This window comes from Schistocerca serialis, chromosome 1 (assembly GCF_023864345.2).
Source record: "Schistocerca serialis cubense isolate TAMUIC-IGC-003099 chromosome 1, iqSchSeri2.2, whole genome shotgun sequence".
Lineage (NCBI taxonomy): Eukaryota > Metazoa > Arthropoda > Insecta > Orthoptera > Acrididae > Schistocerca > Schistocerca serialis.
The window spans coordinates 291,086,011-291,104,912 of NC_064638.1; the positions used below are offsets into that span (position 1 = coordinate 291,086,011).

General features: G+C 39.9%; 1 protein-coding gene across 4 annotated transcripts in view; it reads left to right on the forward strand.

Moving 5' to 3' along the window:
* Window positions 1-18,902, forward strand: part of LOC126468704 (synaptosomal-associated protein 25) — a 411,734-nt gene that overhangs the window by 360,679 nt on the left and 32,153 nt on the right. For 2 of the 4 annotated variants that reach the window (XM_050096571.1, XM_050096574.1), the window contains one exon: window positions 2,559-2,607. In XM_050096571.1, the coding sequence (XP_049952528.1) occupies window positions 2,559-2,607 (49 nt within the window). Of the gene's footprint in view, window positions 1-277; window positions 327-2,558; window positions 2,608-3,172; window positions 3,222-18,902 lie in introns of all 4 variants that reach the window. The other 2 variants (XM_050096572.1, XM_050096573.1) reach the window with 2 other exon arrangements.

Consider the following 18,902-nt stretch of genomic DNA (forward strand, 5'->3'; position numbering starts at 1 on the left):
ATAACTCAGGCTAAAACTTAAGTCATACTATTTAAAACTGTAATTCTGGCACACAACAAACAAAAATGTTCTTAATAACTCACAAAACTTAAACAAACTCTGTCCAGAACTATACATAAATTACTACGTAACATTTCATTCCTCTTGCTCGTGACAAATTAATTCTCACTAATTAACTTTACACAAAATACTGTTGTACGTGCCGTTCTCACTGTTGTGTCGAAACCTGCTTGTAACTAAATGGTTTGTGGCTCTTTTTTCTTTTCTCGCTGCCCAGAGCAAGGAGGCTGGCATCCGTACTCTGGTTGCCCTAGATGACCAGGGAGGTGAGTGCCCTCCCCGAACCCTCCCCTCTGCTGCTGACCCACCCCACCTTTTGATTACCACAAGGTCACTGCTCACAGTCCACAACATGACTGATGCATGTTACTGTTGTCTGCTAGCCTTGCTGTGCCTACACCATCACATATTTTATGTGGAAGCAAAGTGCCTGTTTAGGCAGCTTCACTAATGAATGATATGACCCTATTGTAAACACAACATATTCCTTGTAAGAATTGTTTCTCATTGATTAAATATTATTTTTGTATTCCTACAGCTACACTTCCTGTAATTTGTTCTTTTGTTGCTATAACCCTACTGCTGGAATCCCAAGCAGGGACATATTTATTATTAATTAATGTCATAATTGCAGTCTTAGCAGAAATTGAGTTGTATGCAAAAGACTGAATTTTTACTGTTTCTTACTGAATTTAATACACAACCATTAACATGACTGTTATGATTACAAAAAGATTGTGTAGACACACCAAAGGTTCTCAGATGAACATGTACAGCACTCTCTTCGGAGTAACATTTGCTACAGTCGTACCTTCGGTGTTGGGAGCCCATATGCTGCAACTGCCATGGGCTTTATGGTCTTGTAATGCACATCCAGTGGGCACCACACACGCAGGTCTTGACTTGCAAAGTGTTACATCGTTGAGTGCACTTCAAGCATTTAAAGTTTTCTTTTATGTACAATATCTTGTTAGGCTAATGTAGGCTAATGTTAATAATATCGCAGCACACATCTATCTCTTAAGTGTTTTTTGCCATGCTTTTTTTAGTGGACCTGTTACAACACAAGTTGTTGAATTAATTTGCAGACATATGACAGTAAGTTTCTTTCAGACACAGTAACATATTCTTTTCCTTTTGTAATTCGTATGAAGTCGTGAAGCTGTAACATATATAATCTTAAACATCCTTTGGTCATTAATTGCAAACTGTAAGGTGTCATTTTTTTTACAAACAACACTTCACAACCAGTTATGTTTAGTTGCAGGTATTTCTTGTGTGTAGGTAGTGAATTCCTGTAAAGTAACTTCTTATACTTACATACATGATATTCAACTTGAAACATTTTCGTACTCTCAAGAACATAATGGATGATCTTCAAACTACACCTGTTGGTAAGACAACACCCGGTATTAAAAACATAAAGTCTTAATAACATTAAACAGAAATCAAACATGTCTTCAAAGAAAACTGTACAGAACTAACATGTCACTAACTGTAAAATGCATATTAAATCGTTGCTCAGTATGTGCATGTTCATGCAGTAACTGAAATGTGTACATAATGGATGGAGGGCAAGAATCTGGCGCTTGCCAGCTTAATGACCTCACCTCTTACCCTTTGCCCTGGCCCTTCATTTGCCGCGATCAGTGTATGTGCGTCTGCTATCTCCATAGTCCAAATCCACCCTGCCCCTGCTCATCTCATTACCAGCAAACAGCTCAGTTCACTCACAGGTGGCAAGACTATGTACAAAAATTAAATGATTGACTAAGTGCAATAAATCCAAAAATTTCATGTAGATACAATAATGTAGGAAGTGATGAATGGGTTGTCAATATCTTTTCTTTCCTCAATTTGTCTCTTTATTTGCATTTCTTACCACAGGCTTGAAATTATTTCATCAGACTTTCAAAGTGATTTACAGATTAAGTTAACATGTTTAACAGTGAAATGACAATGTTCCCATTAATTCCTGGGAGTTTGTCAAAGAAAACTATTACTCCTGTGACAGATGATTTAAGATACAAATCAATGCAAGTTGAGCTAGTTTCTTTAGTCTGTTATCCGTGGCTCAAATAGACAGTGTGAAGAGGAGAATGCACAGGTCCTAATTAAGTACATAGTTGAATTAAGATGGCTTCAGCACTAAATTCAGAATTTCGCTACTTTGTGAGCAGACTAATTTCTTTGGTACAGCTTCAGAGATGAGTGCACTTGAGCTGAAACCCTATCAAAAATTTCCCTCAAATTTTTTAGGCGTGGGTGTTTAGCTCAGTAGTTATCATGTTGGAAATTCCATTTCAATTTCCTGCTTTCAGCAGTGTTCGCTTCTTTGTTGTTTTTTTCTTTTTTATTTGTCCTTATGTATTGTATTTATCAGTTTGTAGCGTACTATTTTTAATTTAATTTTGTCTCTCTCTGATTGTGTGTGTTAGTTTGAATTTTTTGTTTTGTATTTTGTTACTAGTTTCATTTTCGTTTTTATTGCAATGTAGAGCGAAGAAGCCGGCGCCCAAACTCTCAAGTTATTGAACCATCAAGGGGGTAAGCCATATTGTGGTTGTTGGGACGTTCACTAACCCATGTAACCTACTATTCTAGGCAGTTGACGAGATGATACTAACGGAATGCAGTGACGGAGCCAGCCGTGTCGCCAGTAGTCTGTAGTTGGCCAGTAGTGCTAGAAACAAAATATTTAATGTACACCATCGGTGCTGGCGTGGGAGCGAGCCTTTAGCATTGATCCACTCTTAAAGTTTTTCCTTTACAATTTTTTTTGGGCATGTCCCTCTTTTGTTTTCATTATATACTAATTTCTTAGTTTAACACATTATTTGTTTCTAGTTTTAGAATTTTGATTTTTATAATTTCTTATTTGCATGTAAAAATGTAGAGATAGCGTTATTTTTTTTAATTGGGGATGCCAGGTTCCACAAACTTTATGCAGTGCTCATTTCAGTTAATTTCTATTTCCATTTATTGAGCAAATTTTGACTATAAATATTGGCCTTGCATTGAGCAGACATCCTGGCATCCTCAGTCAAGTGTGGATAGGGAGTGGTTGAGGTTCTATTCCTCCACTGTTCATACTCCTCTTACTATTTTGTAGAGCCACGAAGTCGGCATGAAAACGCTAGTGATGTTGGATGAGCAAGGGGGTAAGATCTTCATGATAAATGTCTCATTGTGTTGTAACAGCAAACTCAGTAGCAGACTTCTCTGTGTCTACACTTACACATCGAAATTCGTATGTGTAAAATTTGTGTTCTTCATGCTTCCCTCCATCTTGTTGCCTTACAGAGTAATATCAAAAGCCATTGCAAGAAATATGGAGGTAGAATTTTAATAAAAGTTGATGATGATAAATGGTTATTTTTGATGTATACCAGACAAAAAAAGTAACACTGCATTTGTGTGATAGTTGTCATAATGCAAATATTCATGTGGCACTAATTTTCTGCTTTTTCACTTAAGGAATTGTTAACTTAAAGCCATTCTGACATTTTATTATTTGCAGATTTAAAGTAATATACATTACATCCCTACCTGATATTTAATATCTGTGCTTAAGATGCACTATCAAAGCGTTATGATTACACCCTCTTTGAAACTGTGCAACATCCTTCCGCATATTCAGTATCTAGAACCTCGTGTGTCCCGATTGACCAAAGACGTAATGGATTGGACATAGGTATGTGATTAATTTACAGAAATTCTGCTATTATTCCCCCACCCCCACCCCCTGCCTCCCACATGCACATGTGTGTTGGTGTGTGAAGTTTAATCTGTTAGAGTGAGTTTTACTTTTAGCTCATACAATAAAGTTTGCCAAATTTCAATGTACTCCAATAAAATGCTGCAATTGGGGGGAAGTTGGGTGGGGTGGGAGGGAGAGAGAAACCAAATAACTCTTTGATATACATTGCGTGGTCGATAGCTACTATTTGTGTAGGTAATGGGATGGAGAGTATTAATTTGTAATGTAACCGGATTTTTCCCTCAACTTTAAGTCACTTAATCATGAAATAAACTAAGTAATCAGTTTCAGTAGTATAAATTATTAACACAAAACTGAAATAGATATTGACATTCAGAATGTAGAACTTGTTATATTTCTCTCAAGCTAGGTGGTACAGTCATGTTAAAATGTTGTTAACTTACACTTAATGAAACGTAACATAATGACATACTGGTGGTTATGCAATGAAACTATCACAAGCCAGGATAAAGTAGAGAGAAATATTCAAGATAAAAGGCAGTGTTTGACGTGAGGTGCAGCTGTTTTATAAAGACACAGTTGTTAGCTGCTCCTTCAAGACAATTCTCGTAGCTCAGTGCCGAGGAACAGAACTGCACTCTGTCCCCGCTACAGTCCCAAATACAAACCTAAATTACACAGTTCTGGCATCTTGGTTTCACACAAATGTCGGTCTACTAGAAGTTCTGTTGTCATTTATGTGTGTGCTGTGCATGAGAATTTGCTCTTCAGTGGGAAAGGCTCCTTAAACAAGATGTTGTGTGAAGTGACAGTCCTTTTTTTAGACTGTGTTCTCTCTCTCTCTCTCTCTCTCTCTCTCTCTCTCTCTCTCTCTCTCTGAGCTGGAAGTCGGGATGTCTCCCTCATTCATGAAGTGCAATCTGGTGATCCGATGTATGCTGGCTTTAGGTAGGAAGACTGCTTCATCGTGAATAATTATTCAGTATATGGAGAATTTGTTCTTTGAAACAGTTTGCATTTTGATAAAAATGATGTCAACTATTCTGCAGAACATATGTACAAAAAGGGTAGTCACAAAGTTTTGACTAGCACCTTGAAAAATGAAATTCCATAATGTTTCTTTGTTTGCTTAAAGGTATATGTCTGCAGCCCTTGTACACATTCAAATCCCTGCAACACAGTGCTATAGGATGCCACTAGAGGAGCCAAAACAAAATTGTACAGCTGTTTGATGAAGGAGACAAAGCTACAAAAAATTAATCATAAAACTTTATTCGAGGTGATAATTTAAGCTTTGACAGTCCCTCGTGCATCTGTATATACAAAAGACGTTCCTGTTAATTGAATTACATTGGACTGAGCAGGGTAGTGGAGTAATTCATATACTGAACTTGTATTTTGGGAAGAGAAAATCTCAAATCATTCAGCCATTCCTATACGAGCTTTTGGTGGTATTATCAAACCCTTTGACATGAAATTTACCAGTATGGCTCTTTGGGGAGGGGGGGAGGGAAGAAGCTTCCCTTCTATATCCAAGCAGAGGTTGATATCTCCTATTAATGATGTAAACGTGAACAAGAGTTAAGCTAGAATATTCATTCTCACTCCCATTGTAGTAAGCGGCTAATGAAATGTTTATGAAACCAAGAAATATTTTTTTGTTGAAAAATAATGTGTGTTCTCAAACATGTTTCATATTTGTTCTGAATATCTTGAAATTGTTGTATTACTTATAATTTTAAAGTTTGTTATGTTCAAGTCACATTGCTGTGAGCTCTGGTGTTACCAGTGGGATGTAGTGATTAGCATTGCTGGTTGGTGTGCTGCAGGTCACTGGTACAAACTCAACCATTAACAAAGATATGTTATTTCATACTTAGTATTTCTGGAAGCTAACTTTTTTATACAGGACTATTCAATGTTTGGATGGTCAAGACCCAATGAAATGGCTGAAAGGATCTGACAGAGAGCCATCAGATACAACAGGTGAGATGACATGATATGTTAGGGAAATGTGCTCTTCTATATAAATGGTCAGAAAACAGTGCAGAGAACCTCAATAGCTGGAACAAATTCCATGCCAAACTGAAGAAAATGGCTGGTGGCAATAAGTGCAACTCTGCTCAGCAGAAGAAGAATTGAAGAATAGAATGAAGTGTCAAGAAAAATAACACAGTTGTACATAGTGATTTGGCTCTCTCATATCGTGAACCCTAACATGACAGAAGCTGACAGAATCATCATGCTGCATGGCTGGGGTTGACAGTCACAATGACAGGGGAATTCACCAAGTGGTGCCGGCGAATTGAGGAAATGTAACAGAAAGGAGGTATGACGGACTACTGAATGTGATCCCTACGGCAGTTGCAGAAGACCACCATGAGCTTCTCTCTCTTATACAGCACGTCATAAGAGAAGAGACACAGCAGTGTGTGGCAGCCAGAAATATGAGACTGAGTACACAAGAGATAGCAGCCTTACATGTCGCTCGATATGTGAGGACATAATGAAGAATGAAGAGGAGGAGCTGTATTGGTCCTTAGCACCAAAACCGAGCAAGGTGGCATAGGGCTTAGCACACTGGACTCACTTTTGTGCAGATGGTGGTTCAAACCCACGTCTGCCTGTCCTGATTTTGATTTTTCCCCCAGTCAAATATGCCATGAAGAACGGACTTAGCAAACTCGGGCATATGCTGCCATTGTCGAACGACAACCCAGCATCTGACCAATGCAGGTACAACTGCTCCCTGCACAAAGTCAAATGCCCTAAAGAAGAACAGACATTTGGAGGACAGAGGACAATATGTTGTTGTATTTCCACTGTAGATGCCTGGGCAACATTGTACATTACTGCAGAGAAAGCAGGAGAGTCTTCTCTGACTACTACACTGCCAGATATCAACCATCTCAACAGTTCTATGCCTGCCATGTAATGACAGATGATTATAGTTCACCTTTTTGACAAAGCCCATCATTGTACGCTAGATGAGGTCACTGCTCGACATGCCATAGCCGTTATCCATAACCGTAAAGTATTACCAGTTGCCTTGCTTAGCCACCAAATTCAGAAAAACTATGTGAGGTGACCACCTACGAAGGTGAGGCCACCACAGATGAAAATCCTCCTGTCACGACAGTTACCAAGATAACAGGAAATTTTATAGACTACCAACCATACTGGGTCCTAGTATACTCAAGAGATTCCTTTCCTGTAATGCCAAGTGCTTATCACCAGCTAAAGAAGCCTACATGATTTTAACCAGCATGATTGGGAGTGTCAGCAATCTTACTTGTTATAGTTACGTATGAAGAAACGGTCACAATTGAAAAATATCATTTACTTAAAATGACCTGTTTTGACACATACAGTAGGCCATCTTCATATTGATTGCACCCTTTGCAGGTGCTGGTGATGTGCTGATCAGTTGCGCATTGTTAAGATGATAACTGTTGTTGTCTTAGCATGCAGCTGCTCAGCACATCGTCAGTTCCAGCAAATGGTGCAGTCAGTCCAAAGATGGTCTACTGTCTGTGGCAAAACTGGTTATTTTAAATAAATGGCATTTTGCGACTGTAAAGAAGCCTGTATTTTGTGATACGCTGATGGGAGCAGATGTGAAATATATCCAGTCAACAAGAACATGTATTGTAAGAATAACTATTGATGAAAAAATGCAGCCTTTCAAATTTTCCATTTTAATAGTGTAGTCATGATGCCATTCTCAAATGGAACTTCCTGCAGTTATCACAAGCAGTTGTAGACCATGGAAGATTAGAGTTCTAGGTTGATTAAGCTGTTTCATCAGACACAACAATTTCTCTGAGCGATTGTTGAAGATGTTATCCTGCCATCATCTATGAGAGAAGTTCCATTCATCAGTCAAAATCATCAGTTAAGCCTTTGTTGATTGGAAAAAGCTGCTGACCCTCACAAAATAAATCTACATGCCAGCAACAGTCTTAAGCATTGTGAATGGTCATGGAGAACTTTGGGTTACTGACTGTCACAAGGGGCCTCAAAGCATCCCTAAAAGGTATGTGCTTCAGGACAACCAATCCAGGAAGGGCATATTATTGTCTTGATGAAGAATCGTGCTCTGCTAGCACTACAGACAATGCAGGGGAGGAAACTATTATCAAACTGCTAATAGGATCTGGCCTGACTGAGGGTCAATATTGCTGAGTAATAGCCATTCTGCATCAGTATTTGGATGCTTTCGAATCCAGAGTGGAGAAAAGACAAACCAAGCAGTTCATGATGAAACTCCGTATCAACAATGGGGATCATCCACTAGTTAGGCAGCACTCACACATTGTCGTGGGCGAAATGGCGGATAATCCAGGAAGAAGTGGTACACGCATATGGGCTACTGGCAAATTGAGTTTGTCTGGGAAAAGACTGCCTGACAATCTCATAGTTCAAAGTCATGCTGTTTGGAGTATGTAATGCTCCATCCACCTTCAAACATATGATGAACAACCTGCATATCCATCTCGAATGGATGACGTGATTTTGCTACCTGGGTGACAGGGACGTTTTTTCAAAGATGTGATTGGGTTTCTTGGCATGTACTCAAACTGTCAGCAATTCATAAAGGACTTCTGTAAAATGATTTGTACCTTTCAAGAATTATTGCAGGAAGACACCAAATTTTCTGTAATGAGGCACAAGAAAAATCTTCCTTGTCTTCAAAGAGTTGCTATCATCCTCTCCTGTTCCAACATTGTGAAATGGGTATACCAAAATTCAGGAAGATGCCAAAAAGGTGGCAGCTAATGCTTTCAGAGTAGTCTTAAAGTCCTCTCTGCAACTGAGAAAGTGTGTCCTGCATATTTTTTTTTTCCCCTCTCCACACAGAGGTGTACAAAAATAGACGTAAACACAAGAATGCCGACTGCTTTTAAAGGAATCCTTTGGCAGAACACAGAAGCATAGACAAAATCTCAGCCATTGCTCTATTGAACAACATTGCTGCTGAGTGGAGGGAAGATACAGCATAGCTGAAAGCTTTAGAAGTCTTGAAAAAAGGGGAACCAACTGAAGGAGGATTCAAGTGTGATGTTACGTTGTGGAAATGGTTGCTTGTCATCCCAGCTTATATGTGGTCTGGCACTCCTTCTGCTGGTTATCTGACGTTGCTGAAGACTCTAAAGTGAACAAGACACAAGTATCACTGGTCATGTCTCTGTCGATCTCTTAGATGCCATGTGTGCCACTGCAAAGAATGCCAGTAATAGAAGCACATGCCACAATTACTTTAGAGGCTTCTGGTATCAATCACTCTTGCAGCAGTGCCATTCCATTAAATTGGAATTAATTTCTTGGGTAGGTTTCCAAAGCTGACAAATATGGATTGATGGATAATAGTGTGTTTTAATAAGAAGTTAGCACATGTGCTTTTGGTGAACGTTGGCATTGAACAGAGAAGTTGGGATACAGTATTGTCCATGGTGGCATTTGTATACAACACAGCAAAGGAAGACACTACAGCTTTCACAGAGTTCTTCCTGCTCCATGATCATGAGGCCAAAATGACAGTTGATACACTGTCCCCGCTTCAGCTGGAAGTACTCGGCATGATTGTGAAACACCTAATCACCAGGATTGAACAAGCAAGGCAGCTGGCTTGTGTATTGACCCTGGATGCCCAGGAGAAAGAGAGAGAGCATTATAACACCAAATACCAGCCAGTGAAAAACAGTTTGGGAGACTTGTATGGATTTTTTATGCCTTTGTGGAAAGTAGGCATATGGGAGAAGCTACAAAAGTGCTACTTTGGACCATATCAGATTATTCCTCACTTGTCGTATGTTGCATATCAAGGATTATGACACTTAATCAAGAAGATAAATGTGCAGATGTGTCATCCATGTCCTCTGTACAGATTGATGATGGGAGGATTAAAGGAAACTAGGTAGACAATCGCGAAGCGTTAATGGGAGGGCCTACCTTCACGCTCACCATAGTGAAGAGGATGTAACAACATGACCAATGTGAGGATCAACCAGGGCCACTATGGGGAGGACCCAAGATGAGATCTAAATCAAAGGTCCTTTATTCGGCTCCAGTGAGGACATGTGAAACAGCAGGTTGTTGTTTCACTAGGAGAAGCAGCAGTGCCACAAGTTCTGATGCAATCAGTGTGATGCAGTGGTTAGTGTTGCTGGCTGACATGCTGCAGGTCACCATTTCAAACTTAACCACCGTCAGTTATTTGTTATTTTCTTTTTATCATTTTTGGAAGGTTCTTGAAATGTATGACTGTATATCTGGAATATTTTATGGCGTTTGCCATGTGCAGATTTCTGTAACTTTTCTTGTACTTTTGTTTGTAATTGCAAAAATGACAACCGACAGATTAGGATTTCATTTGAAAGTGGAATGTTTAAAACGTACTGTGTGTGGGAAGCATATGTTTTGGTTTTGTTTCAGGTATTTGATATTTAGCATGTAATGACTGAGCCAGTTAGTTACAATCTCTATTTTTATAATAAATTATCTGTGAGCTACCACCTAGCACCACCAACAATATTTAGAAAATGGTTTCCAATTGTTTCAGTAGCCCTCATTTCAGTTAAGAGTTCCTTCAAATAACGCTAACTGCTTATTTATACAGAAAGTTCTGGCAGAATGTAAGTAATGTAGGATAAAGTTTACAACTCACTCAATAGTAGAGGCATGGAGTCATCGAAAACGTCATTAGCTGTTGGACGAATCCTCTTTGAACTACAGTACATACAAATACGCATACATCTGTATGGCCGTTGTGCTGGCTGAATGCACCAGCTGACACAATGTACGTGTAAAAGTGTTTGCATGTGGGCAGGTGTGGCGGGGAGGGGGGGGGGGGGAGGGAGGGATTGTCCCTGCACCTACACTGAATACAATAGCCGGTACAGAGAGAGAGAGAGAGAGAGAGAGAGAGAGAGAGAGAGAGAGAGAGAGAGGGGGGGGGGGGGAGGTGGAAGGGGAGATATGGACATGCTGGCTTTGGGGTGAGGTGGGGTGTGGCACGTCCATGTCCTAATTTCCCTCTTTACCACCACATTATAGCACATAGCACAATATTCCCTGATAAGTAATGTGCATTCTGAAGAAACATTATTTTCTTCTAATAAAAACTCTGTGAACCTATCAAAAGTTCTTTGTTTGTGGAAATAAGCTATATCGCTACTCCATTATGTAAGGAAGCAAGTTTCTTTACGCAAAATTCTGTATTAGAGTTGTGAAATAAATCCACAGCAGCTTGTTTGTTGCTGATCTACCCCTTGATACTTCCGAAATTGACAGGGATCTGTCATTGGTGACCTGACAAAAGAGGCAGTTAAAGGATGCATGGAACAAGTGTTCCATTCCTCCTCATCCATTTTTACACCTCTTTGTGTCTTAACTTCACCTTATAGCATTTTGAAAAGGTATTTTGACATAGAAAAATAGTCACTTGCTTGGAATATAAAATATCTGCTATGATCTACATTATTGTCCATTGCATTTGTTCATAAAAAAGTGGTTTACACATTTGCATATTACATTGTGAAAACATTTCCCTTGCTTCCTATTGAACAGAGAAGTCAAATATACTGATAAGAAAACATCATGACTAGTTACAGTTTTATGGTTGGATTGAGATAGTAAAATTAAAGATATTTGAAATGTGACTTGCGCCTGCATCAGGCAAGACAAAACTGCTAGCTACACTATGGTTAGTGTACTTACAGTGATACTACAAATGATCCGTAATCATTCTGGTTTACTAGTAGCATTTTTATCAGCGTATATATGTATAATATGGAGCTCTATTTCAAATGACATCTACAGTTTGACAGTGTAATGAGATATAAGCTCAGAAGCATAAAAAGCTTTAAATCACTTTGGTCCAATCTCATAGTTAGTATTACCATCCCTTTTAGCTAAACTGGTTTGGAAGAAAAATTAGTGTCTGCTGTATACTGCAGTGGGAAGTTTTATTTTTCGGAAGAACCTTACTGTAAAGCAAGAATTATTTTTCTTGCTGTGGCTTTTGATATTCTGTGAAGACTTCATATTTAATGTACCATATGTAAAAGAAGACTGCATTTATAGTTGTCAATACGTTGCTTAAATTTCAATTGCTTCGATTTAATGTTCGACTGAAATTTGTTTTCAAGCTTTCTATGTCTATGTAGCACATTTAAACATTTCAACAGTTTTCACCATATGCCCACACCGTCTCTCAGATTTTTGTAAAACTCAGTTTGTAGTATCCTCTTCTAGTCATTTCTTTAAAAAGAAACATACTTTGCTGTGCACAGTTTACTCATTACTGCCACACAGTTTTATGTGAACAATCAGTTTTGTACTGTCTTTGTGCCTTATAGTCGAGAAGTGGTAGATTACATATGCTTAACCTGGTTGCAGAAGAATATTAACTTATGGGAGTTGTTATTCTGAATAACATTCAATTTGTTAATCAGTTTCAGATGCACTTCTCTCTGTTTATAAAGAGAGCATATATAAATTATTGTTCATGGGAACTGGAATATTTTATATCCCAAAATGCCAGGTCAAGCACAGTAGTCTGTAGGAGGGATCTGTGTGTAAAGAGTTGAGCATGTATTAGATGCAGCTGTAGATGACATAGGCTAGCTACTTCTTTAGTCATTCAGAAGACAGAGGCTGTTGAAAGCTGATATATGGAACACAATAAAACAACTTAGTTCGCTGATTTCTTTGCTGAGCTTTACCTAGTTAGGGTAGTTATGTATGTCCGTATGTGTATATTGTCGATACTTTAAAATTAAAACTGTAAAATTAGTTTGCACCAGTGGAAATATTTTTAAGGCAACTGCAGACTTTCACACTGCCATGATGTAATTGTATTGTACAAGAGAAGAATGGGTAGTGACTCTAGTGATAGTTGTTGGTGACAGCTTGTGTCAAGTTATGCAGTACTTTGTGCAAGAGGCAAACATTTAATACAGTTGAGGAAAAAAGACGTGTGCAGTTCTGTAAGAACTGTGAAAACTGAATAAGTGGAAATGTAAATGAAGAGCTACAGTATACTGATGCTTCAGAGGTACTGTAAAGTAACTATTTAAGATTAAATATAGAATTGATTTATCTGGCTGTTTCAACTGAGTCCAGCAAACAGCTCTGACTGTATATGGAAGGTATGTTATGATTCAGATTACAATGTAAAATATCATAAGTAGAATGGAGGAGGCAATAATGTAGAAAACTTTTATTGTTTTATTATTATTACAATGTAACTACTACTACCACATTGCAAAATTTGCAGCTGGAATCATAATTGCATTTATAAATCTACTTACTAACAGAACAGTACCTTAAAGGTGAATGTAATTTTCACAAGCTTGTGGTATAAAAATGATATAGATTCTTGTTAACTGATTCTTCCAGCACTTCTTGGTAAAATGGCATAATAATAAATGAAAAGCACAGTGTTGTGTATGTTCTACACAATAATGTGCTTTCCATTTTTTATGGTGAAGGGTCTGCAGGTAGATTAGAATGACAGTACAAAGTAACAAATATGCCATGCTGTTTACTCTAAAGAAATGTGATTATGCATATTCAGAACAAGACTTTCAATTCCTTTTTTTTTTCTTTCTTTTTGCAAACTGTTTTCTTATTGCTTTACCGCTATGGATTAACTTTGTCACTATTTAAGAAGAAATTAGTTTTTTTTTCAACTCCTCTTTTGTGTTTCTACTCCCTATACATGTACTCTCTTCACTGTTGTTTCTATTAAAATAGTAGGCATTCCTTTTAAAAAAAAGTCTTAAATACCTTTCCATATTAGTTATTATATGAGGGGGCAATAAAAAAAGAGCTGGAGGCCTGTAAACAGGAACTTATACTAAAAATATTGCCCAGGACTGTTGAGGCGTTTCTCACTGTGGCATAAGGCAGTAAATGGTCACATGTGAAGTTCTTGAGGGTGTGTTGTGAACCAGTTCTGAATGTTCTGCTTGATGTCCTCATCAGTAATGAATTATTTGCCTCTCTGAACTTTCTATACCTCATCAAAAAATGGCATAATACAGGGAGACATGTCTGGATGGAGTGAAGGGTGAGTGAGAATCTCTCGAGGAGCACATTAACAGCATTTGTTGTATGGGTCCTTGCATTGTCATAGAGCAGGATTACACTGTGGGTGTGTTGCCTTGGTCAGTTCAATTTGACCACTTTGTGCAGGATGGGTTAAGGTTTGAGACTATTTTTGCACACTAATCTTTACGCCATACAGCAGGAAGTCAGTAAGAGGGGGTCCTTTCATTCAAAGAGGGTGAAGATAACCTTTCCCTCATATATGTGGATGGCCTTGGATTTTTTACATGGCAGTGACACTGCCTGATTCCACTGAAAAGTTTTTTTTGACTTGGGTTTGAAGTGATGACACCACATCTCGCATCCATTTACTTCCTTGATATGATATGATGACGCACATGTTAAAGGAAGGCCCTGTTGTACATGCTTGCTGTTCTGTTTTAAGACTGAGAGGCACTTGTTTGTTCACACTTTGCAAAATTTCATTCTGTCCTCATGACGCTTCTGACACTCAATCTGTCCTCTGTGGTAGTGGCTGCTGCTGTAACTCATTGGTCTTGAATAATGAGGGCATCTGTGTGCTGGACAATGGCATCAGTAATGTGGTCTGGCTTTTGAGACTGTGCGTCATTGGGCAATGACATATGTCTTTCTCTGATTTGATCCTTGCGATGGACATACAGTGCCCTCCACACATTTGGATGATTCTTCAATGAATTTTCATTTCCCGCACTTCTTCCACTGTTAGGAAATACACTATGACCCTTTGTTCTTATTTGAACTTTTCATTTCACTGTTTCCAGCATGGCAAAGTGTGGTGAACAGTTGACATACATGTATGCTTGCTCTGTCATCACATATGTGGATGTGGGCTCATGTCCCTTTAGTGGTGAGTTTGAGACCTTAGCACTGTTACAGGGTCTGCACCTTGTTCAGCAGGCAATATTATGAACTTCTGATCTTTCTAGTGGCTATCTGTTTACAGTCTCTGGCCCATTTCTTTTTGATTGTATCAGGTGCGTTGAATAACTGCTAGTACTTATATTAAATGGCAAACATAGTAGCATATTTAGTAGCTAACTTCTAGAAATGTGTGTGTTGGAAGCTTGATTTGTCAGTAAAGTGTAAAACTTTCCTTAAAACTGTAGCTCTGCACAGTGGAGTAAGCTCTTTATGTAAAAACTGAACTGCATTACTTGTTTTATAACTGTTATATTCCACTTAATGTAACATCTACAGTATCACCTGCCAAGATAAGGAAATGCCCGTTTTTAAGGGTGTTATCAGTGGGTGACAAACAAGCAGTATTATACAGGAAAGTGTGGTGAAATATTTACTGGTTCAAGAATATGTGCTAATGGTAGAGCAAGAGCATCAGTAGTATACTGATATGTTATCTATTGCTTAACATTGTTATAGGAGGATTGAGATTCTGTGTAGTTAATGAGAGTAAACAAATATGTCTTCTTACACAGAAGAGGTGCATTAATGCTGTACTGCAATAGAATAATGGTTAAGGCCTCCATTCAAACCTGTTATCTGCTGCCCTCCCCCCCTGCCCCCTTTCCAGTAATGATTTGCATAGAGATAAATAAACAAACAAACAAATGTTATCCTCCCACAACACCCCTATTCAGTCACCACATTTACAGTATGTAAGTGTAGAATATTGGAAAATTCTTGAGTCTGCCTTATTGTTATTTTATAAAATGTGTTTTTTTATAAAATGTTGTTGGTGAATGTTTTGCATTAAATCTTTATAAAATTCAGAGTTTTCAACACACCAACATTATTTTTGCCAGGAAAGCAACTGATTCTCAAAGAGGTAATGGAATTCTGCTGATGGAAATACTTTATTAATGCCCCCACCCCTCCCTGTTACCAAACATTACCTCAGTGCCAATGATAGTTGCATTGCTGTCATGGTATAAAATATGAGACATACTCCTCAACAGTGCCTCACTGTCAAGTGCCTGCTTTCATGACTTCTTTGATGACAGTAATGTAAAGTTTGGGTTAGAATGTGACCTCACTAATTGTGCTTCTGTGCAAGTATGCCAACTAAAGTTTGTTTACTTCTGCCAAAGCTCTGGTGTGAGAGGCCAAACAAAATTATGTTGTGGAAAGTTAAATAGAATCAGTGTTTAGATTCCTAATAAGGAATTTATCAACTTTACACCATTCTGCGTACATTGTCCCAAAGTTAAAACTACGCAATATACCTAACTCGACACTGTCTGTATTGCTAATTCAATGTCAGTGCAAGAATTAAATGCTTTTAACAAAAGCACTCTGTTGCTAATTATGCACAGTGAAATTAAATCAAAATGATATAAATTTATTATACCACTTCAGCATAATGTATTCATAAACTGCGTGAAAACACTGATATGATATTTATATATAAAAACAAAGATGAGGTGACTTACCGAACAAAAGCGCCGGCAGGTCGATAGACACACAAACAAACACAAACATACACACAAAATTCAAGCTTTCGCAACAAAATGTTGCCTCATCAGGAAAGAGGGAAGGAGAGGGGAACACGAAAGGAAGTGGGTTTTAAGGGAGAGGGTAAGGAGTCATTCCAATCCCGGGAGCGGAAAGACTTACCTTAGGGGGAAAAAAGGACAGGTATACACTCGCACACACGCACATATCCATCCACACATACAGACACAAGCAGACATATTTAAAGACAAAGAGTTTGGGCAGAGATGTCAGTCGAGGCAGAAGTGTAGAGGCAAAGAAGTTGTTGAAAGACAGGTGAGGTATGAGTGGCGGCAACTTGAAATTAGCGGAGATTGAGGCCTGGCGGATGACGAGAAGAGAGGATATACTGAAGGGCAAGGTCCCATCTTCGGAGTTCGGATAGGTTGGTGTTGGTGGGAAGTATCCAGATAACCCGGACGGTGTAACACTGTGCCAAGATGTGCTGGCTGTGCACCAAGGCATGTTTAGCCACAGGGTGATCCTCATTACCAACAAACACTGTCTGCCTGTGTCCATTCATGCGAATGGACAGTTTGTTGCTGGTCATTCCCACATAGAATGCATCACAGTGTAGGCAGGTCAGTTGGTAAATCACGTGGGTGCTTTCACACGTGGCTCTGCCTTTGATTGTGTACACCTTCCGGGTTACAGGACTGGAGTAGGTGGTGGTGGGAGGGTGCATGGGACAGGTTTTGTATCGGGGGCGGTTACAAGGATAGGAGCCAGAGGGTAGGGAAGGTGGTTTGGGGATTTCATAGGGATGAACTAACAGGTTACGAAGGTTAGGTGGACGGCGGAAAGACGCTCTTGGCGGAGTGGGGAGGATTTCATGAAGGATGGATCTCATTTCAGGGCAGGATTTGAGGAGGTCGTATCCCTGCTGGAGAGCCACATTCAGAGTCTGGTCCAGTCCCGGAAAGTATCCTGTCACAAGTGGGGCACTTTTGTGGTTCTTCTGTGGGGGATTCTGGGTTTGAGGGGACGAGGAAGTGGCTCTGGTTATTTGCTTCTGTACCAGGTCGGGAGGGTAGTTGCGGGATGCGAAAGCTGTTTTCAGGTTGTTGGTGTAATGATTCAGGGATTCCGGACTGGAGCAGATTCGTTTGCCACGAAGACTTAGGCTGTAGGGAAGCGACCGTTTGATGTGGAATGGGTGGCAGCTGTCATAATGGAGGTACTGCTGCTTGTTGGTGGGTTTGATGTGGACGGACGTGTGAAGTTGGCCATTGGACAGGTGGAGGTCAACGTCAAGGAAAGTGGCATGGGATTTGGAGTAGGACCAGGTGAATCTGATGGAACCAAAGGAGTTGAGGTTGGAGAGGAAATTCTGGAGTTCTTCTTCACTGTGAGTCCAGGTCATGAAGATGTCATCAATAAATCTGTACCAAACTTTGGGTTGGCAGACTTGGGTAACCAAGAAGGCTTCCTCTAAGCGACCCATGAATAGGTTGGCGTACGAGGGGGGCCATCCTGGTACCCATGGCTGTTCCCTTTAATTGTTGGTATGTCTGGCCTTCAAAAGTGAAGTAGTTGTGGGTCAGGATGAAGCTGGCTAAGGTAATGAGGAAAGAGGTTTTAGGTAGGGTGGCAGGTGATCGGCGTGAAAGGAAATGCTCCATCGCAGCGAGGCCCTGGACGTGCGGAATATTTGTGTATAAGGACGTGGCATCAATGGTTACAAGGATGGTTTCCGGGGGTAACAGATTGGGTAAGGATTCCAGACGTTCAAGGAAGTGGTTGGTGTCCTTGATGAAGGATGGGAGACTGCATGTAATGGGTTGAAGGTGTTGATCTACGTAGGCAGAGATACGTTCTGTGTGGGCTTGGTAACCAGCTACAATGGGGCGGCCGGGATGATTGGGTTTGTGGATTTTAGGAAGAAGGTAGAAGGTAGGGGTGCGGGGTGTCGGTGGGGTCAGGAGGTTGATGGAGTCAGGTGAAAGGTTTTGCAGGGGGCCTAAGGTTCTGAGGATTCCTTGAAGCTCTGCCTGGACATCGGGAATGGGGTTACCTTGGCAAACTTTGTATGTGGTGTTGTCTGAAAGCTGACGCAGTCCCTCAGCCACATACTCCTGACGATCAAGTACCACGGTCGTGGAACCCTTGTCCGCCGGAAGAATGATGATGGATCGGTCAGCCTTCAGATCACGGATAGCCTGGGCTTCAGCAGTGGTGATGTTGGGTGTAGGATTAAGGTTTTTTAAGAAGGATTGAGATGCAAGGCTGGAGGTCAGAAATTCCTGGAAGGTTTGGAGAGGGTGATTTTGAGGAAGAGGAGGTGGGTCCCGCTGTGACGGAGGACGGAACTGTTCCAGGCAGGGTTCAATTTGGATGGTGTCTTGAGGAGTCGGATCATTAGGAGTAGGATTAGGATCATTTTTCTTCGTGGCAAAGTGATACTTTACACTCGTACTCTCTGCTGGAAGTATCACTTTGCCACGAAGAAAAATGATCCTAATCCTACTCCTAATGATCCGACTCCTCAAGACACCATCCAAATTGAACCCTGCCTGGAACACTTCCGTCCTCCGTCACAGCGGGACCCACCTCCTCTTCCTCAAAATCACCCTCTCCA